At 51.4% G+C, this 21622-nt stretch overlaps 1 protein-coding gene and 1 non-coding gene across 10 annotated transcripts in view; both read left to right on the top strand.

Moving 5' to 3' along the window:
* Nucleotides 1-17374, top strand: part of PTPRE (protein tyrosine phosphatase receptor type E) — a 167367-nt gene extending 149993 nt beyond the window's left edge. For 5 of the 9 annotated variants that reach the window (XM_067709056.1, XM_067709052.1, XM_067709053.1 and 2 more), the window contains 8 exons: nt 3416-3551; nt 3828-3977; nt 4302-4395; nt 5377-5453; nt 6640-6774; nt 9848-9973; nt 10849-11015; nt 12408-14373. In XM_067709056.1, coding sequence (XP_067565157.1) covers nt 3416-3551; nt 3828-3977; nt 4302-4395; nt 5377-5453; nt 6640-6774; nt 9848-9973; nt 10849-11015; nt 12408-12663 — 1141 coding nt within the window. In that variant the 3' untranslated portion in view covers nt 12664-14373. The other 4 variants (XM_067709057.1, XM_067709060.1, XM_067709059.1 and 1 more) reach the window with 2 other exon arrangements.
* A 3629-nt stretch (nt 17375-21003) lies between these two features.
* Nucleotides 21004-21110, top strand: LOC137209530 (U6 spliceosomal RNA). The gene has a single exon (XR_010936084.1). It is a non-coding gene; the product is annotated as a U6 spliceosomal RNA (small nuclear RNA).
* Nucleotides 21111-21622: the final 512 nt, after the last annotated feature.

Here is a 21622-nt window from a genome sequence, read left to right as displayed (position 1 = left end):
CGATGTGAAGGCACCTCCCAGATACCGGGTGCAGCTCAGAGAATCCCTCAGGGCAAGAGCTGGAGGGATAGTCCCCATCCGGGGCGGCGGAGCCCTTTCCTCAGTGCCACCGGGGGAGAAAGCCTGATGTTGGGACCACACAGAGCCGAGAGGCCCAGGTTGGTGGTGGGGGTGGAACTCTGCCATTCACCCCCCGGGGACCCTCAGGTCACCTCCAGGAACAGAGTTGGAAACCGCGCTTCTATAGGGGGTCCACCTGACCTCTCTCAGCAGAGGTCTCCGCGTCTGTGACGGGGAGGACAGCCTCGGAGGGGCTGCGGTTACAGCCGCAGCAACTAAGGTGATGGAAGAGCAGGTTATGAAGTGATTGCTTCTCCCAGAGCATGTTCCCCTCTCCCTCTGCATACCGGGACGTCCTCTGGTTGTTCTCACGCTGAGCTCTTATTTGCTCTGAGCTCCCCAAGCCGTAGCGTCAGGGCTCAAATCCACCCCCTCTGTAGCTCATGACTAAATGCAGTTCGGCTTCGAACACGAAAATCACGGTCATGAGAAGGCCTTGGACTTCTGGGGGGCCGGCTGGCGTGTGCATGTGTTGTTTTTTAAGACAAAGGCACAAAGATGAGAACGTTCCCCAGCCATGCTTCTCATTCTTTGGTGGATGCACGGTCAGAACCCGAAGGTGCTGGCCAGATCTTTTCTCTGCCCCAGCCCAGGGGCTTCTGCTGTGCCCCTCATTGCCTAGGCTGGGAGGTTTGGGGGTCACTGGGGCGGGGGGGAGCGCCTGGCGTCCTGGCCGGGGATGGAATCCTGGATCTGCACCTGGGAGCTGAGCAACTACACATCAGGTGAGGTGACACCTGTAAGAGTCCCGTTACCTGGCCCTGCACGCTCCTCCCAGCAGCTGCACTGGAGGGGGTGGGACATGGTCGAGCCCCGCTTGGCCCCCTCGAGGCGGCAGCCCCTGTTCTCAGACACCCTGGAAGCCAGGGTCTGCATGCCATTTCTGCTGAACACCCGTGTGGCAGGTTTGGAGCACCTGTGTCACTAGGTTCAGGTGCCTTTTGCCCCTGGCAGGGTTGTGATGCTCAGAACGGCCCTGTCTTTAACAGCTGGAAACCAGTGTCCAGTCAGCGTGACACCCAGTGAGCAGGGCCCTTCCTCCTCAAGCCTGGACAGCCGGGCCACAGGCCTGGGTTCCTGCACGGGGATTTCTGAGAAACCCCGCAGAGATGCGGGCCCGCGTAGCCGAATCGGTGGGGTCGACGCCGGCAGCTTGTCATCGGGTGGAGAGTTTGAAGGGCCCTTCGCTGGAGCAGCGGCTGGCAGGGAGCTATGTGCTCAGTTCCCGTCAGCTGCAGGAGGCCCCCGGCTGTGCTCTGGAGGGCAGGGGATGAAGAAGCAGCCTCTGTGGCATCAGGGGCGGCTGCGGGCAGCTGTTCAGTGCTGTTCTCTTCTGATGCCTCTCGATCCACCGTGCGTGTGAAAACTCAGTATGCGGCCCTCCCCTGCTCCCCTCTCCCTCACCACAGGTGCCCCCAGCAGGTGCATTTGCCCTTCATCTTGGTTTCCATCCTTGGTTCCCCTGTGGCTGTGAATCTCAGCCTTTGCCATTGAACACAGAAGTAGTCTCTCGGGGTAATGCTTTATTTCCGTGCCGCCAGTGCAGGTCCTGGCCCTCCCTGCTGCTCTGTGCTCTGCTCTGCCCCCGCGTTTTTGTGTGCATGGAAGGGAAGCCCTTCTCTCGGGGTCTGCTTCCCTGCAGAGCTGAGTTCCCCTGCAGGCAGTTGGGTGGTCTGGGTGCTGCCTGCAGGGCGTCACGTGGTGACAGCAGTTCCCACCAGGAGTTCAGGCCAGCCAGAGCCCCCCCAGAACAGGGAAGAGGCTCCCGTGGGCTGGCAGCCTCCAGTCTCGGCGGGAGCGGACCAGACCTCCTCATTCCTCCACGTTCATCTTCTCACGGGGTCTCCTGGGGCTCCAGTATGTGCATCGCCTGGGGGTGGGAGGTTTCTCGATTTCCTTCTCTCTCCCACACTCACCCTCAACGTCTCCCCCTTAATCCCTTAAAAAGAACCCACTGCCTGCCTGCGGTCCCTGTACAAACAGCAGGGAGGGTCTCTAGCTAGGGCTGTGAGCTCTGCACCAGCATCCAGGGTCCAGGAGGGAAAGAGCGCTGGGCCCGGGGCCTTTCCTCTTGGAACCGTCGCTTTCCCCGCTCCCAGGTGCTCCCCTGCCCTCTGCCCCGCGTGCACCTGGGCCTCCAGTCCTCTATTTCCTGGTCCTTACCGCTGACCTGTTGGGTGGGGCGCCTTTAACTGGTCCTGCACCTGATGATTTTCTCTTACTTTGCGTTTGTGAAGAACCAAGGCTCCCGAAGGGGCCTCTCCTGTCTCGCCCGCTTCCCCTCCCCTCGGTGTGATGAGCGGGGAGTCCTTCCAAGGGCGAGGGGCTTCACTGTCTGTCCTAGCACCATTCTGGAGACTAATGGTCTGGAAAGAGCGGTACCACCCTCCCCCCAAAAAGAGGAACAGGCTGGGGGACTTCATTCATTAAGTTGTGAGCCTTTTCGTTTAAAAGGTCACTGGGGCTGCAGGGGCCAGAGGGGGAAAGCCCCGTTCGGCCAACTAACCCGACAGATGCCTGGGCCGCCACGTGCAGTTCTGGTCGACGCCGCACATATGAGTCTGGGCGATTGGGGTTTATTCGTCCAGCGGATGTTGGCTGAGTCCGTTTGTGTGCCCCCTGAGCCCTGGGTGTTGGGGAGACACATATGGACGGCCTGCACTGGCTGGTGGGCGTCTAGATGAGACAGGTGGGGTGGTGGTGGGGAAGATGTCCAGAGACTGCTGCGGGGACAGCGCTGGGTGGGAAGGAAACCCGAACGCAGGAATGGAATCGGGCAGCTTCCTGAGGCGGGAGACCTCTCCGTGGAGCCCCTAAGGACCAGCTGGCCCCAGCCAGCCCGGAGGTGAGGGCTGGGATCCCAGACAGAGCCCCCATTTGCATGACCTTGGCTCCAGGGCCAGCAGACCTGGCCTGGGGTTCTCCACTCTTATGAAGAGCCTGGAAAAACCATATCAAGCATGACAATTAAAAATCCAGTTACACAAGTGAGAAGGAGAAGATGACATTTGGTAATAGAGGAAAAATTACCTGTACAACTCACCCGAGGCTTAGGACACAATTTCCAGGCAGAGGGAGAGATTTGACGTCTTTTCACTAAGACTGTGGTGCCCTCTGGTGGCCTCGCGTGGATTTGCTCCTTATTAACCGAGGAAAGTTTGCGTTCAGGGATGAAGTGGAAGTCTCTGTGGAGGGCGGGGTGTCCTCCGGTCCAGACTGCAGGCGTGTTCCGAGGCCCCGTCGTTCATTTCGGGGAAATGTGACTCACGACTTGGCGTCTTTCTTTCTCCCCAAGCGCGGGCGTGGGCCGGACGGGCACCTTCATAGTGATCGATGCCATGATGGACATGATACACGCCGAGCAGAAGGTGGACGTCTTTGATTTCGTGTCCAGAATCCGCAATCAGCGGCCTCAGATGGTTCAGACGGACGTGAGTAATACCCTCCTCGGGCCCAGCTGCCCGTCCTGGTGTGAGCTTTGCACAGCAAACCCAGACGCCCCAGGATGTGTGCCCTCTCCCCAAGATGGTGCGCGCAGAGTGGTGCCCGGCAGGGAGAACGTCCTCAGTGACGCCCGCTCTCACGCTGCCAAGGCCATAGATGCTCGCTTTAAATGGCCATTAATCTGACTCTGCCCCCAAACCCCCTTCCCTTTACACAAAGAGAAGAGAAGGGCCCCCTTGGAGCCCACCTGCGTCTCCCTGCAGATGCAGTACACGTTCATCTACCAAGCCTTACTGGAGTACTACCTCTACGGGGACACCGAGCTGGACGTGTCCTCCCTGGAGAAGCACCTGCAGACGCTGCACGGCGCCACCACCCACTTCGACCAGGCCGGGCTGGAGGAGGAGTTCCGGGTAGGTGCCGACTTAAGGGCCACCTCTTACACGAAGCTGCTTTCAGTTGCTTCCCCCCCTGATTGACCCCAGAAAACGCAGGGGAGCCGTCCTGCCCGTGACTTCCGAGGGAAGAGTACTGGGGACTTTCAGAGCTTAGCAACCACCTGTGCAGTGGGCGTGTCGTGCATACACTTTTATTTCCCAAGACTCAGGAAGTGTCTGGAGAAGCAGACAGCTGTTTCCATTGAGCAGGTGCCGTTGACGGTAGAGCTGTTAGAAGGCTGAGGGGTCTCTCGGGAATGTCCGGGTTTTCACTGCACGGCTGTGTCCTCTTGGCCGCAGAAGCTGACAAATGTCCGGATCATGAAGGAGAACATGAGGACAGGCAACCTGCCGGCCAACATGAAGAAGGCCAGGGTCATCCAGATCATCCCGTGTAAGGCAGCCCGGGCCGCGGAGGGGAAGCCCTTGAGGCAGGCGTGATCGGGCTGGTACCCTCTGGCTTCAGTTGCTAAGAAGTCATTGCCCACCCACCCCTGTAAACCAGGGGTCAAGGGCAGGATGCCCTCTGGGAGCTCTGTCAAGTGTGGGGAAGGCACGAGTGACCCAGACAGTCCTGTAGGTGTCAGGCGAGCAGCTTGTGACCTGGACTTGGAGGCAGGAGGGGAGGACTTCCTGGAAGCGGTGAGATTCTGGCCTGACTCTGCCTCCTGCTTCTGCATGTCATCCAGTTCTACCCCGAGCCTGGGCAGAGGCATGAAGCCCCCCGTACACAGAGCAGGGGTCCTGGCCCAGGATGTGTAGCAGGACCAAACTCAGCTGAGACCTTCCAGGAAGGGGCCTGGGGACGGGCGAACCATGGGCAGGGTGGCATCGGGCACTGGGCTGCCCGGGGTCTGGGGGCCTGCGGGAGCATCAGAGGAACCTGGGGGGAAGGGGAGGGCACCCACCTTGAGGGGAAGAGGACGCCTCATCCAGACGTCCCCTCCACCTCCCCGCCCGGGCTCAAGCGCGGGCAGGAGCGGGTCTCACGTGGACCTGCCCAGGCAGGCAGTGTGTGGGCTGAGAAAGTCCGGTCTTTGCGGCTGTGATGTCCCGGGCCGGCTACCCCGGGCTGCCTGCCTGGCCACACTCCTTTTACTCTTTAAATTTACTTTAATGCTTACGTTTTGGTAGGAATTACCTCAATTATGACAAATGAGAACGATAGGAGGATTACTTTAGAACTTCCCTGGTAAAACACAGCTTCCTGGGCCACTTGAATTAACCTATTTTAGAAAGTAAACCTTCCTTTGAGTTGACTTTTTTTTAGTGATTTTATCCATAAGTTTTATGTCTCGGAAGCTCCTAGCAGCATGTTCAAGTTTGCAAGGCAGGATGGGGTTGGTTCTGACCCAGGGGACACACTGCTTTGCAGATGACTTCAACCGCGTCATCCTTTCCATGAAAAGGGGCCAGGAGTACACGGATTACATCAACGCGTCCTTTATAGACGTAAGTGCAGCGGCCCGGCCCTGCTTGTGTGCCTGGAGAGGACGCATGCTCTCTTCATCTGTAATCACAGAGACTCTTGATCAACTTGCTTTCACAATCAGAAAGGATGGACACGCCCACAGAAATCGAAACCATTTCATTAGCAGACACTTGCTTAAAGAAAATGAATAAGGAACTTTGGAAATAGAGGATGTAGGTGTGCTGCTAAATAATTTGCTATTTTTCCATTCTGCTTTTTTTTAAAAATTTATTTATTTATTTTTGGCTGTGTTGGGTCTTCATTGCTGCACGCGGGCTTTCTCTAGTTGCGGTGACTGGGGGCTACTCTTCATTGCGGTGCGCGGGCTTCTCATTGCAGTGGCTTCTCTTGTTGCGGAGCATGGGCTCTAGGTGCATGGGCTTCAGTAGTTGTGGCTCGTGGGCTTGGTATTTGTGGCTCGCGGGCTCTAGAGCGCAGGCTCGGTAGTTGTGGCGCACAGGCTTAGTTGCTCCGCGGCATGTGGGATCTTCCCGGCCCAGGGCTCGAACCCGTGTCCCCTGCATTGGCAGGCAGATTCTTAACCACTGCGCTACCAGGGAAGCCCTCCATTCTGCTTTTAATACATAGTGACTTCCCTTTTCCCTCTCTGTTGCACACCACCTGCTATCCATGCTTGCACGCGCTTTCTCTTGCATGTGCTGTGCGTGGACAGCACGATTGTGTTCAGGCCCAGTCTTAGGCTGCTTCGTGCATAGCAGAGTTAGCTGATGAATGGGCAGGAGAGAGCACAGCAGCCAAGTCCGTGCAAGGGTTTTTGTTTGCAGATGAGAATGCTGTGCCAGGGGTCACTTGGGCCCGAGGGGAGGACCTGGGACTTGAACCCACTTCCTCTAACTCCATGCCCAGGCTCGCTGCCCCACTGCGATGCTAACTTAGCTGTGACACATCCAGACATGTTAGAATCAAAGCCAGCCCAAGCAAGGGGTTCATGATACCCATTCAGAGGTGACCTGGGGCTGAAGGGGGGCTGTCTAGCTTGGGCATCTCGACCTGTTTTCTGAGCGTGTGCCAGCTGGATTGGCTCAGGCCCTGGAAGTCTGGAGAATACTGTCCCTCATCCGGCCCTGGGCTGTCCTATACTCACATGTCCCACGGTGGAAATGGGTTGGAAGGAAGTCGGACTTTAACCTCTGCTCCCATTTGAAGGGCTACCGGCAGAAGGACTACTTCATCGCCACCCAGGGGCCCCTGGCGCACACAGTGGAGGACTTCTGGAGGATGGTCTGGGAGCGGGAGTGCCATACGATCGTGATGCTGACCGAGGTCCAGGAGAGAGAGCAGGTCAGGGCGCCGCCCAGCCCACCTGTGGGGCCGTTAACACACACCAGGTGCAGCCCACCTGATGTGACTACCTGTCCCTTGTGAATGTCTCACCCGCTGTCGTCTGTGAGGCCAGGCCACAACCACTGAGGAGGGGGAGAGGCTGGAAATGGAAAAGGTTTTTTTTCATCACCACGCCCACCACAAGTTAATCGTAACTACCCACTGGATTTATTCTTAGCCTACATTTTATTTAACCTGGCTTGAAATTCTGCCATCTTGTGTTTGCCACAAATACAAATTTGGTCACAACCTGTTGAAGAAAAAGATATTTATTCACTTTTTTTTTGAACAGAAAGACATAGGTATTGATATATGTACCTAATTAGTATAGTTCTGGTAAAACTGAATGAGTTAAACATTTCTTTTCTCCCAAAGATCCATGCATGGCCTTCTTGTTTTGTGTTTTTTGGTTTTTGGTTTTTTTTTTCGGTATGCGGGCCTCTCACTGTTGCGGCCTCTCCCGTTGCGGAGCACAGGCTCCGAACACGCAGGCTCAGCGGCCATGGCTCACGGGCCCAACCGCTCCACGGCATGTGGGATCTTCCTGGACCGGGGCACGAACCCACGTCCCCCGCATCGGCAGGCGGACTCTCAACCACTGCGCCACCAGGGTAGCCCTGGCCTTCTTGTTTTTATTTAATAACGTAATAAACAGTCACAAACCCACCATCCAGCTGAAAAACCAAACTTTTGCCAATAATGTACATTTTTCCAGATTCTCCCAAGAGGTAACCACTGTCCTGAATTTGTGTTTTTTGATTTCTTTGCTTTTTAAAACCAGTTTGGTTGGGATATAATTCACATACCATACAATTCATCTTTCTAAAGGAAAAGTGGTTTCTAGTATATTCAGAGTTGTGCAGCATCACTAATTCCAGATCATTTTCATCACCCCAAAAAGAAACCCCATACCCACAAAAAAATCACTTACCCACTTCCTCCCTGTAGTCCCTGCAGCGACAAATCTACTTTCTGACTCCATGGATTTGCGTCTTCTGGACATTTCGTATAAGTGGAATCATACACGTCTTCTGTGATTGAGCTCTTCCACTTAGCGTAAATGTCGTCAGGGTTCATCCGTGAATCTGTTCCCCGCTCTTTTTTACTTTTTATTGTATAAATATACCACATTTTGTTTATTCATTCATTAGTTGATGGATATTTGCGTTGTTTTCACTTGGGCTATTATGAATAATGTTTTGAACGTTCATGGACAGGTTTTTACATGAATGTTAACTTTTAATTTCTCTTAGGTAGATACCTAGGGGCAGAATTGCTGGGCCATATCATGACTATATTGCAAACTCGTATCACTTAACATTTGGAGGAACTGCCAGACTGCTTTCCGAGCAGCTGCCCCGTGTTGCATTCCCACCAACAATGCACAAGGGTTCCATTTTCTCGCCATCCTCATCAACACTTATCATTATCTTTTCAATTAAAGCCACCCTAGGAGATGTGTTCTTAGCTTTTTTAAAAAATCTTTTGATATCACGTGTGTGTATTCCTAAAGAAACAACTGTTTAGTTTTGTCTGCTTTTGAACTTTATTCAAAAGTTGACTTGGGGGCTTCCCTGTTGACGCAGTGGTTGAGAGTCTGCCTGCCTATGCAGGGGACACGGGTTCGTGCCCCGGTCCGGGAAGATCCCACATGCCACGGAGCGGCTGGGCCCGTGAGCCATGGCCGCTGAGCCTGCGCGTCTGGAGCCTGTGCTCCGCAACGGGAGAGGCCACAACGGTGAGAGGCCTGCGTACCGCAAAAAAAAAAAAGAAAGTTGAGTTGGTTTTTCCACTCAGAATTATGCATTTGATATTCTCCTATGTTGCTGCCTATAACTATGGCTCATTCATCATTATTTCCTTATACTCCACAACACAAACTGTACATCCTGCATCCATTGACTTTGCCCCTTCTCCTGTCATGGGCATTTGGGTTGATTCCATTCTGTTGTTTTACAAACAGTGCTGCGGGTACTTTCTTGTACGTGTCTCATGGTGCACAAGGAATAGTAGGTTCCAAAGAGACAAAATGCTGCACTGGAGAGTGTGTGTGAAAGTTTGAATTTGCAAGACATTTCCTAATGGCTTTCCAAAGTGGTTGTGGTTTCCAAAGTGGTCAATGGGGAATATCATTCATCGACATCCCTAGGGTTGTCTGATGTCCTCATTCTTGTTAATTAAATAGGTATAAACATCATCTCTCTGTGTCCTTGGTTTGCACCTCTCTGATCCCTGTGAGGTCAGGAATCACTATGCATATTTATAGAGGACATGTTTCGTCTTGTGCAAAGTGCCTGTTCATGCCTTTCACTCATTTTTTTAGTGGGTGGTTTGCCCTTTTCTTATTGATTTATAGGATTTCTTTACGTATTCTTGGTACTGATCCCTTGTTGGTTTTACGTATTGCAAATATCTCATCCCAGCTGATGGTCTGTCTTTTCATTCTCTTGATATTTTTGGGTGATGCAGAGTTAATTTGATTATAATCTGATGTTGCAATCTGCTGTATCATGGTTGGTTTGCTCTTTGGGGCTCTTGTTTGTTAAATCTGTCCCCCAAAATGAAAAGGTATTTTCTTCTTCTAAGGCTTTCACAGTTTTGTTTTTGACGTTGAGTCTGACCCTGTCTTGGTTTGTTTTTATCAAGGTTCAAGGCTACCATATATGGTAGGGCAAGTTCTACGCTGCCCAACTCCAGGAGGGGCTGGGGCATTCGTATCAGCCCAGGTAGGGTGTGAGTCAGGGATCCAGTTCCCTTTTCCCATACGGAGAACTGATTTCCCAGCTCCATTTACTGACTAGTCTCTCCTCTGTGTCATGTCACTTCTGTTCTGTATCAAAGTTGCGAATACACGCATGTCTGTTTCTGGACTCTGCTCTGTTCCCTCGGTCAACAGGCACTGGTAGCATTCACATTCGTGTTCATATGTTATTTTCTTGGTCAGACGAAATACGTTAAATGCTTTGAGAGCAATTCTGCACCAGATCGTCAAAACTGCTAGCAGCAAATTCTTTTTATGTTATCCCCCAAGGATAAATGCTGCCAGTATTGGCCAACAGAGGGCTCAGTGACTCATGGAGAAATAACGATCGAAATAAAGAGCGATACCCTTTCTGAAGCCATCAGTATACGAGACTTCCTGGTCACTTTCAATCAGGTATTGTTGCCCAAGCCCTTTAATCTCTTGTGGACATCACTCGGGGTCTGCTTGTCATTGTGCCAGAGTGTCCTGCTCCTTCAGGCTTTTCCGGAGCCCCAAGTTAGATTAGTATCGACGGCCAGTGAGGACAGTATGAAGCTGTGTTATCAAGTGGCCGATCTCCCATAAGATTTGACCTCGTGGTCCCCTGCCTCCTTGCTGGAGCACGGGGATGGTGGGGCAAAGAGGCCAATTCTGAGAGGCGTCCCACCGCCACCCGCTCCCCAGGAGCAAAGACCGTGGCCGAGAGCAGGAAGAATGAGTGGATGAATCCACAGAGGCGTCTCTGGGGCTCTCTGCCATCCCCCCTCCCCACCGGGTCTTGGGCACTGCTCCCTGGCAAGAATGGGGACGCTGTGTGTCAACTGTGGGTAAGATGACCCACCTATGGGATTTGATTCTGAGCTCAAGGCGGTCAGAACAGTGAAACCCAGCTTTGCCCAAAGACTTGTTCTCCTCCACGCGGGTCGCAGAACGACCCAGGGCCGCTTGACTCAGAAACTCCTCGTCTCCAGCCTTGAAGGGACGTGTAGGGTCCTGGCCTCTTAAAAAAAGGGATGATTCCTGTTAGCTCCAGCAAAACTGCCGAGGATCCGTAGAGGGGTCTGGGGGGCCCTGGGGACTCAGGGGCACATCCTCTGAGTGTCCTGTCCCCACCCAGAAGGAGGCACTGCTGGCCTTCTGCTTTAGGGTGGCCACGGCCTACAAACACCCTGACAGGGAGGCCAGCCACATGGGAACTCTGCTGGCTGCCAGACACCGTGGCCCGAGTCCCCGGGAGGGCAGGGGAGCCTGCGGTGGGGCAGCACTGAGGCGCCCTTCCCGCCCGGCAGCCCCTGGCCCGCCAGGAGGAGCAGACCCGGGTCGTGCGACAGTTCCACTTCCACGGCTGGCCGGAGATCGGGATCCCCGCCGAGGGCAAAGGCATGATCGACCTCATTGCGGCCGTGCAGAAGCAGCAGCAGCAGACGGGCGATCACCCCATCACCGTGCACTGCAGGTGAGCGGCCCCTGGGGGCCCGGGCAGCCCTGCGGGTGGGGCGGACACAGACCCCACGCCCAGTTCACTGCTCCCAGTAGCATCATTTGCCTGGACGGTATCCTTGCCCTTCCCTTACGCACGTCACATAACGCAAATGCATAGGTGTCATCTTACCATAACACGCAGAAGCATTTGGGCAGAAGGAGTCAGGAAATGCCTCAAACACACACTTCTTTGTGCTTTTTAAGTTGTCGAAAAAAAAAAAAAAAATTGCCAAGCACCGCTCCGGCAAACCCTGAACTTGAGTCGTCTTCGTTTTGAAAGGCCGTCTGACTCTGGCTGGTGCGCCCACCCAGCACAGCAGGAGGCTCTTCTGAGCTTCTCACGGATGTCCAGGCCGGGGTCCATAACGGAGGGACCACTGCTCCACGCCCTCCGTCTCAGCCCGGCTCCCGAGTTAGGCCCAAGGGCAGAGGGACACACTAGGGGGACCCCTGGACACAGCTGGGCGCCCCCAGCAAAGACTTTGAACGACGGCATCACGAGGGTAGAGGGTGAACCGGCTGAACCTAGACACCTGCCAGCTCACCTTTTTGCTGGGCCAGGCCCGCCTGCTGGCAGGGGCCTTGACCACCCCTGCAAAGCTCTTCCTCGCGTTTGGGGAGTTTGATCTCGGGGCTGCTGATTTGCCTCCAAGGCTGCACTTCTGTTCCTTTGTCTGCACGTGTGGTTCCCACATTTTTGTGACTGCCATTGGCACCGACCCACTTCGCCTTGTAGCTAATAACACCCAGCGTGGAGGGTTTGGGCCTCTTTCCTTGTCTGGGACCCGCCTGGCGCACTTCCGGCCTGGCCAGCAGGGAGAGCACACGCCTCGGTTTCCAGTCCCTGGTGCCTTTGTAGATGTCCTTTTGAGTTCCTTTTTGTTCCCCCTCTGCAAACCCAGACTGAGCTTAACACGTGTTGGGCACCAGGGATGCAAAGGTGAAGGAGACCCACAAGGTCATCCCACCTGTGGGAAGGCAGACGCAGGGCGAGCAGCCGTAGAGTCAGCCCACATGTGGGATTCCAGGGCCCAGAGGGCAGCCGTGCATCCCCAGAGGGCTCCCTGGAAGAGGCCAGCCAAGCCCGCCTCCATTAGGTCTGGTCTACACAAGGAAGAAGGGAAATGGTTCCACCAGCTTAAAAACTTGTAACCGGTCCTGATTCAACTCATGTTGTAATTAGGCAAGTGTTTTAGGAATTTTATGTTTGCTGACTCTTAGTCCAAAGCTAAGCTACCTATAAATGATCATTAAAAATCCAAGCTCCAGTCATTCCAGTACTGACGTGTAGGGCTTGGCGGAGGCTGTGGGATTCTCGTGCCCGTGGGTGCGTCTGAGTATCTCATCCAGCACGTTTTCTCTGCAGTGCTGGAGCTGGGCGCACAGGGACTTTCATAGCACTCAGCAACATTCTGGAACGGGTCAAAGCTGAGGGACTTTTAGACGTATTCCAAGCTGTGAAGAGCTTACGACTTCAGAGGCCACATATGGTGCAAACCCTGGTAAGAAACCGTTTCCAGAGGGATCGAGAATGGTCTCATGTTGAATCTGATGTAGCTTCATTGAAGGAGTTCAAGTCCACGGGGAAGGAGGGAGGTAAAGTTTCCAAGAAAAAGAGCTAAAGGTTCCAGTCAGCTCACAGTAAAGCTCTACAGACCCCCTTCTTCCCTTGCGTCTGGCTGGGGTCTGTCCCCCGGGCAGGACACGTGAGGAGGGGCACACACATGACTTCAGATGGTAAGACCCCTTGGACAGAGGCACAGATGATAGCAACCGTTATGTCAGAGTGAACTGTTCCTCCAGATTCCAATGTGCATTTAAATATGTACCACGTTCAAAAATAGCACTGACGTTTCCAGTCCTGATTCTTGTAATCGATCTTCCACTGTTCGTGTGGACTCTGTTCCTTGGCTGGATCTCACTCAGCCTCCAGACACTGCCCAGGGGGCTTACTTAAGGAGTCCGTGCGATGCACAGTTCCTTCTCACGTTCTCTTTCATTGCGTGGTGAAAACACACACTTGCTGGTTTTCGGAAGCGATGCCTCTTCACCAAATTTGGTGATTGTTCTGCAACGGCAAGGTCAGTTTCAAAGGCTGTTATAACCCGTCGTTTTCCCCAAGGCTTCTTCTTTTAGCACTTGCCCTCCCGGCCCGGCCCACTCATTCTCTGTGCTAACTGGGTCCTGACTCAGGCATTTTCCTTCCCTTTCCCGTCCGGGGGCTGGGTGATCGGGTGGGGATCTTAGTAGCTGGAAGGGAGGACCCCCACCGTCCATTCTTGGCTCTCCTGACAACCTCCCTGCAACCTCAGGACAGCAGTTTTCTGCCTCATCTTTTCTTCCCCTGGAAAGCCCAGCTCCTTCCCGTGATGGCTGGACTGAGACTCCAGAACGGCCAGACAGGCTAATGTTTGGCCTCTTCCAACCCAAAAGCCTGTAGATTTTTGTTCCATGGGAATTTAGAGAAGAGGCTGAACCCAAGGTGTTGGGAAAGAAGAGGGAGGGGGATGAGGAACGCCCTTGGTCCCCCTGCTTCCCCAGCTCCCATGTTCACTGGGCCAGCAAATGACCAGGGTCTGCAAGGAACCAGACCCTTTTAGGGTAGCTGTTGTTAGTTGAACCTGCCTGCCTACCATTGTGCACGCATGGTTTTCCGAGGCACACGGTAGGCTCACTAAGAAAGCCCTGCGGTGGCCATTTTCCCCAGCTCTTTCATTTCCTCTTTTGAGTGCCCGTTAGGGGCCGTGTCACACAACCCGCTTTCTGGTCCCCTGTTAACCCGCCATCTGGCTCTAGTCTCACCCCCTCAAAGAGCCACTGGGAGGTCTGGAGTCAGATGATGTCCAAGTGTTCCAGTAAGTTAACAGCCTTATACATATGCAACACAGTTTTCTTTTAAATTCTAGTAAAATTGATATAAAGCAATGCCCTTTTATAGTGTAAATTTAGGCTTAAAAATAATCTATATTTCTGTCTTATTTAACTTCTGTAGATTATTTTCATTACACTCTGAAGTTTGATGTTAAGTGTGCTCATTTTTTTTCAGTTCAAAAGTGGTTATTTTTAAGTTTAAATATGAAAACTAAAGATCTCTCACTCAGACTGTCCAAAATACACTATGCTAAAGTTGAAACTGAACATTGACATTTTCTATGTAGAAAAACAGCTTTATTTGGAAATGTTCATGTGCCTAGAAACTAAATTATATAACAGAAGCTGATACGCAGTAGGATATACAGTATTTCAGTAACTGGTCAGACTTTTTTATGTCTTCTCTTTAAAGTTTCTCCTAATTAAATTAGGCAAATTTTTTTCATATTATTTTAATGTGTTCTTGTTTTTCTTTTTCAGGAACAGTATGAATTCTGCTACAAAGTGGTACAAGATTTTATTGATATATTTTCTGATTATGCTAATTTCAAATGAAAATTCCTGCCTTAAAATATTTTTTAATTTAATGGTCAGTATATTTTGTAAAAATCATGTTAATTTATTTCATAGTTGACATTAATATCCTCCTAATTTCTTTGTATATATTTTGTTATGCTTAAAGGCCACCTGCTGTAAAGTTATTAAATCTTAAATACCCCTTTTAAAAACTGGAATAATGTATTAAGGTCAAATAATATTCCATAAAATATATATTTCTGCTAATATCAGTAAAAATATTTTAATTTTTCATTAGATTCATATCATTTCATTTCACACAGTCAGCACCTCTAAATGTTAAAAATCTTAATATGACAAGTGTGTTTATTTATGCAAGATACTAACCACAACTTCCTTAGAAAACAGTCGAGGACTCAGAAATCGGTGGAAAATACATTTTCCTGACACTGATTTTACAGCCCTGAGCAGTGACAGGATTTTTTTGTTTTTTTGTTTTTTTTTTGCGGTACGCGGGCCTCTCACTGCCGCGGCCCCTCCCGCCACGGAGCACAGGCTCCGGCCGCTCCGCGTCACGTGGGATCTTCCCGGACCAAGGCACGAACGCGTGTCCCCTGCATCCGCAGGCGGACTCTCAACCACTGCGCCACCAGGGAAGCCCCCCAGTGGCAGTTTTGTGAAAGCAAACTGTTTGTGAAGATACAGTGTAAATAGGGAATTCTGTAGTCCTCAGTCTCAACCCACGTGGTTCATCTTTACATTTTAAAGATCAAAGAAGACTTTACAACCTGAGTCCAAGTCTAAAACACACTGGAGTAGTCAGTGACTATATAGTAATACTTAAAAATGCATTTATTCAAGGCTGTGTCGTGCCATCTTGGCCAGATGAGAAAGATGTAAAGGCCAGTGGTCCAGTTCGCACGGGCCTTGGGTCCGGCAAAACCAGTTATCAGAGTTTCAGTCCCACGGCGCTGGGCGCTGCTTGCTGTCCGTCTGTCTGAGAATCACACCCACTGCACTTCTCACTCCCCCCTGCCTCCCGGCCCCCGCCATTCTGCCCTGCTTGTCGTGAGCTGTGCCTCAAGGCATGACAAAAAACCACTTCCATTCCAAAAGGTCAGATAGAGCATCTGACACGCATGGAAGCAAGGGGCTCCCGCCTGGTAGAAACAGTTGGGCAGCCACAAGCAATTATGCTTTAAACTTTCTGAGAAGCATTTTGGTATTTAAAAATCTCTTGTAAATGCTAAGACTGTTTGTAAGAAAAGAAATCTTAAAATCTAGATTTATACAGTTTTTTTTTAAGTCCCACTCCTCGATATTTAATAAAAGAAAAAGAGAAATCCTTAATCTAAAGGCTAATTTATTTTTGAATGGTTACTAGTGAGACCTCTGACACTGGATAATAATGATCTCACTGCCAGACAGGATTGGCTTATGGGGCAAAAAAAAGAGAAGGGATGAATGTAAAAAGGTTTGATTTAATGGCAGTGATCTGTCTGTGGCTGTTAGGTACCTAGCCGATGAGCACAATATAAAAAAAAGACATCTGAAAACATTTAACATGTGCATTTTTGGGTACACTTTTTGCTTTTTAAAAGAGATGTGAATGTGAAGGCCTTTATTTGATATTTCCACTGGTAACTGATTGCACAAAGGTAACCCAGGGTAAGTTACGTCCTAATAACAAGCCCGCCGGTAATCAAGCTTCTGCCACTCCTCCGAGCCCCACCCAAGGGTCAGATGAGGTGCCCAGCTGGACGGACAAAAGCACAACTTTGTGAACGCTGCCATGGCCACCAGCCTGCAGCCCTGAGCTCCACACACAGCTGAATGCGTCCCTCACCCTTCTGGGTACAATGATTATGCATTTGGGTCGAAGAGAAAATGGAGGGAGCTTTGTGAGATGCACCTGGTGGCCCTGTTTGTTTTCATTGTTAAAGTCCCAAGCCCGAAGCCCTTCTTGACTAAAGGGGAGGAGAGAAAACTGAGCACCAAAACCTAGAAACAGACCCGGTGTTTGTGGTGAAGGCGACATATAGGGGTCGAGACGCCTGGATTGGGGTCCAAATTTAGGAGCCTTTAGTGAGAATCCTTCAGGCCCTTCAATGGTCTTACTGGCATCTCTTGTCTTGAGATTAAGGTAGACCTTCTCGGGGAAGCGCCCCGTTTGTGTGTTCTTCTGCCCCCTTGTGCATCCCCCTTGTCTGCTGCGGTTCCACCCTCATGGTTCTGAGAACAGAGCGGAAGCCACTGTCCCTGGGTTGCAGGACCCCCTCCGCCTTTGGGGCAGTTCTTGCCTCCCAGTAGCTGCAGCCTCCTAGCCTCGGCCCCGGTCCCGGTTCAGACAGCCTTGGTGGGCGCTCCGGGACTCCTGTCCTCTCTGTCTCGCTGGGATAGTTTGACTCTTCCTCCCCTTCGGTGAGAGAAAGTCCATTGTACATAACAAAACGGCGCCAGGCTGGTAAAGTCATTTTTCTTTGCCAGTTTTCTCCGTTGCATGCGGCTACATTCAAACGCCAAATAGCGATTAGAAGACGACCATTCTGATCTCCTTGCTTTTATCAGTCACTGTGTGACTCACTTTACTGTTTCTCTCCATGTGCTCTACGAATGAAGAATGCATACCAGTGTTTTAAAAGGTATTTTTATGTGTTTTTTAAAACTTTTTAAAACGAGCCTGACACCTCTGTTTCAGCATTTGGAGTCACGCCCATGTTATTTTTTAAAATGTGTGATTACTGATACTTCTGTTGTGTTTGTGTTAATTTATGTGCAATCTTGATAATATATGTATGTATTCCGGTTTCATTTTTTCTTTTATTCCATTTATCACTTGATCTTGCACTGATTATGATGCCAGTGAATGCTGCTGAATTCTGTGTATATGCAAATTGCAACATCCAAAACATTCTGATGCGAGGATAAATCTTTACTTTGACTCCAGCCTGCGTCTCTTTCTTCACTGAAATCTCCTTATCTCGTTCCTCTGCCTTAAATCCTTTTAGACAAGACATTCATTAGGAGGGAAGCATTGATTTACGCAGACAATTTTAGGACTTGTAAAATTTAGCTCAGACATGGTAGAGAAACAGTCCCCCGGGCAGGAGTGGGCATGATGGCCAGTGGGCCGGCCTTCAGAAGTCCTGAGGGTGTGTGGGTCACTAGTCACAAGCGGCCCTGCAGAGGCCCACGTCCCTCCTCCGGTCCAAACAGGGCTCCGAGCCCTGAGCAGTGGTTTCCCAGCATCTACGAGGAAGGTGACCACATGCTCAAAGTCCACAGCCAGATGGGGTCAGAGAGCCCTTCTAATGTCGCTTCTCCTCCTAAAACCTAAACACCTGTTAGGCCTCCCTTTACACACCTTGTGTCTCTGGTGATCCCAGCTCTCTTTTTCAGCTTCCCCGCCCTTCCCCAGCTCACACGCCAGCTTCCTCTTTTAGATATTCTGGGCCTAATGTGGAAATCTAAACATCTGCTTTTTATTCTTGGTTGTATTTATTTAATAAATTTTATAAGCCTTGTTATATTTGTTACAGATGTGATTAATTAGGATGAGGGCCTAGGAGTCGGGTGGGCCATTAGGGTGGGTCCATTCTACTCCAGTGTGAGGGCGCCTTTTTGAGAAGAGGGAACTTGGACCCAGAGACACACGCACAGGGAGAAGAACATGTGAAAAGAAGGCAGGCGTTGGAGTGATGCTTCCGCAAACTAGGAAGCCTGGAGGCTGCCGGGGACCAGGGAGTGGCTTCTCTTTCACAGCCTCGGAAGGAAGCAACCTTGACTTGGCCTTCGTGCCTGCAGGACTGGAGACAATAGGATTGGGTTGTTTGAACCACCTGGTTTGTGGCACTTTGTTAGGACGGCCTTAGCAGACCAACACCCTGCCCCCGCTCTGACCCCTACATCCAAGGTTTCTGTTGTTGGATGTCCCCGAAAGAAGGCCTGAATCAAGCCCGTGGGCGCAGGTAGCTAATGGGGAGGAGACCCCAGCACGTGCGAGTGAGGGAACAGGGCGGGAGGGGCAGCACAAAGAACCCCCACCCCCTGGGACTCGACTCTGCAGTGATGCCCGAGGGCCTCCCCGAATCGCCCTCCCGAAGGACGGGACCCTGGAGCCTTGCCCCGCCACTACCCCCGGCCCAAGTTGGAGGTTTTCTCCAGCGGTGCCAGCCCCTGGTCTCAAAGGACGGTGTCACCCTGGCGACACAGGGAGATGCGTTTGTTGTACAAGTTCAAAGCAAACAGAAAGAGTGTGCACGAACTTGGCCTTTCACTCGGTTCCTCCTCTCCACCTCAGTGCATTGGTAACTTTGGGGTACATCCTTCCAGACGGCTATCCACAGACTTAAACCTGTACAGTTACATAAACACACGGCCTCTTGCTTGTTTGTTTATAAAAACAACAGAGCCGGACTCCCGGTATATCGTCAAGTCCAGGATGAGAGAATTGCCAAACCCACTTTGCTTCGCTGAGAAAGCAAACACTGCCAATTATTTCTTGCAAGACACCGTCAGTTTTGAGATGCATCCTGATGTCGAGAGGTTAATGTGTAAAAACCTGGTATCTTAGAACGACAAAATGCACTACCTGCGGCCAGTTGTGTAAATTGCCCCTTTGTCCCGCCTTAGGGTCGGGCCATGTCAGCACATACACAGCTTCCGCATCCTGTCTAAAGGCTGCTTGGCATTCCTGGCATAGAGCTACTCTGATGGACGTAAAACGTGGAGACTAACCCTTTGTTATTCATGTTATAAATATTTCCCTTCGATGCTTTATAAAAGACTGTCCTTGATGGCTTTCTAACGTCCCTTGTCCAGGAAGCTTCGGGACTTACCAGCCTGTCGACAGGGTTGCTGGGTGTGGGGGTGATTCCGCCTGGCAGCAGGGCCCTCTGTGGCCCTTGCATGGCGGCACCCAATAAACGCATCAAACCAAACATTCATGCCTGTGGAATCACCGTGTAGACGCCAGGAGGGGCTTCATGTGAACAAGTCCTGGGCACTTTTTGTTCCTCTGTGAAGAGCAATGTTGATGACATCCATGTGTCAGCGTGGCGCTCTGTAGCAGGAGAGGGGAGACTGCAGCCATGTCCAGGAGACGGCCCGAGGCCTGGGGGTCTGCACGGCACCAGAATCAGGGTCCCTCGGGCTGTGGCTGGAGCATCGCATCTGTATCTGGAAAGATGATCCCACCAGCTCTTCTAGAGGAATCGTCTAGAAAGCCCAGCAGATGGGCAGATCCCAGCCACAGTGTCTTAACGCCGTTTTCAGTTCAGTAGCTGGACGTGACTATGGAGTTGACATTTACGATGTACTTTCCACGACAACCCGGACACCTCCACCCAGCGCGCCCATCTGCCGGGGCCTGAATTCCTCCATCTTGACTGTGTTTAGGACTCAGGATGGCCCTTCCTTCCTGCCTCAGCCCCTCCAGATAGTAATGAACTTGACACCTGGACACCCAAAAGCCTTTCTCTGCCCCTGACAGACTTCTTCCTGGGAACGAACCGACCCACCACGGGCTCCCACCGCCTGACTTGCCCGCAAGTTCACTCCCAGGATCTACTCACGTTAGGACGGCCAACTTCAGGGCAACATGCATCTTCGTTTGCTGACTCTGCGGCCCTGACCAAATCCCTGTCCTTGGACTCCCCACTTCTGTCCAGACGAATAGGACAGAGCCAGGGTTGTGGGAGTCCCCTTCCCCGAATACAAGGGCCGTTCCTGCAGGACCAAAGTGGGCCTGCTGGCCAGGAGGGGAAGCAACTGTCCGGCCACGTCAGAGCTGGGGAAATGCACACAGGCCAAAGGGCCCACGCCGACCCGCCCGTCTGCCACTCACTGTCTGGCTTTGGTTTGGTTTTCTTTCCCTTCCCTCCCTTTAATAAAAAAATACCATGGGCTTTAAGATCATTTCATCCCAGACACCTCCTGCACAGGGTCACCAAGTTATCGAGACTTGTCCATCCATGGTCTGCCCTCCTGGATGGACAAAGCTTTGTCCTAGAGGGGGGCGTCTAGTTTTCACTGCACTACGTCCCACGAGGATGCACACCAAGACCCCAGGATACAAAACGGGGGACTCACCCAGCCTGGGAAATGGGGATGGCGTTGAACGAGGCTTCTCTGAGGGAGTCTCACTGAAGCTGAGCTCGGGGCTGAAGGGGACCATCTTGTGAAGCAGGAGGTGGGGAAAGTCCGAGGCAGAGAAGAGAGCAGGGCGTGTGCGTGTGCGTGTGAGTGTGTGTGTGCGTGTGAGTGTGTGTGTGCGTGTGAGTGTGTGTGTGTGTGTGCGTGTGTGTGTGTGTTCATCTGCATGTGTATGTGCGTATAAACGCATGAATGTGTATGCATGTATATACGTGTGTAGGAAGGGGTGTGGACCCATGTATGTTTATGTATATGCATGTGTATATGTGTGCAGGTCTATGTGTGTGGGGGGGGGTGGAGGGGTTTAACTAAGAAAGACAAAAGTTGGCTGGTACAGAACTGGAGCAAAGAAGTCAAGGAGAGATTGTGGCAGCCGTATCATGGAAAAGCTTGGAGATGAAAAAGTAAAAACAGCTTCCAGTGCGCTCGCTTCAGCAGCACATATACAAAAACTGCAACAATACAGAGAAGGTTAGCACGGCCCCTGCGCAAGGATGACACGCAAATGCGTGAAGCGTTCCATATTTTTTGTTATACGGCAGAAACTAACACAACATTGTAAAGCAATTCATACTCCAATAAAGATGTTAAAAAAAAAAAAATAGCTTCCGTTTCCTGAGAACTTTCCACCAGAGGGATGTTACTCACTTGGAATCTGAGGCTCAGAGAAGGTACCAAACCACACAGCGAGTAGGTATTTATCTCTTGCACCCCATTCTCAAACACACAGTTAGCCTGGCTAAATATTAGTGGTTAATATTTCTGACCCTTCACCCTCAAGGATGTGAAATAAAGGCTGTGTCCTGTGGACATGGGCTCTTTTAAACACTTGTTTGAATGACCTTTTCTAATCCAGCACCTACAGCCCTATAAAATAAAACCACTTATGCTCTTGAAATACTGTACTTACGAAGGCGAGAAAATATGCTGATATATTTCAGTGAGAGTTTTGGTTAGAATTGAACCCTAAGAGCTTTCTAATTAATTTTTATCCCATTCCCCAGGCATACAGCTAATTGAAATTTTTCTATATGTAAGGTT

The sequence above is a fragment of the Pseudorca crassidens genome, chromosome 16 (genome assembly GCF_039906515.1).
Source record: "Pseudorca crassidens isolate mPseCra1 chromosome 16, mPseCra1.hap1, whole genome shotgun sequence".
Taxonomy (NCBI): Eukaryota; Metazoa; Chordata; class Mammalia; order Artiodactyla; family Delphinidae; genus Pseudorca; species Pseudorca crassidens.
The sequence above is the reverse complement of the archived record's forward strand: the minus strand, read 5'-3'. Positions and strand labels throughout refer to the sequence as shown.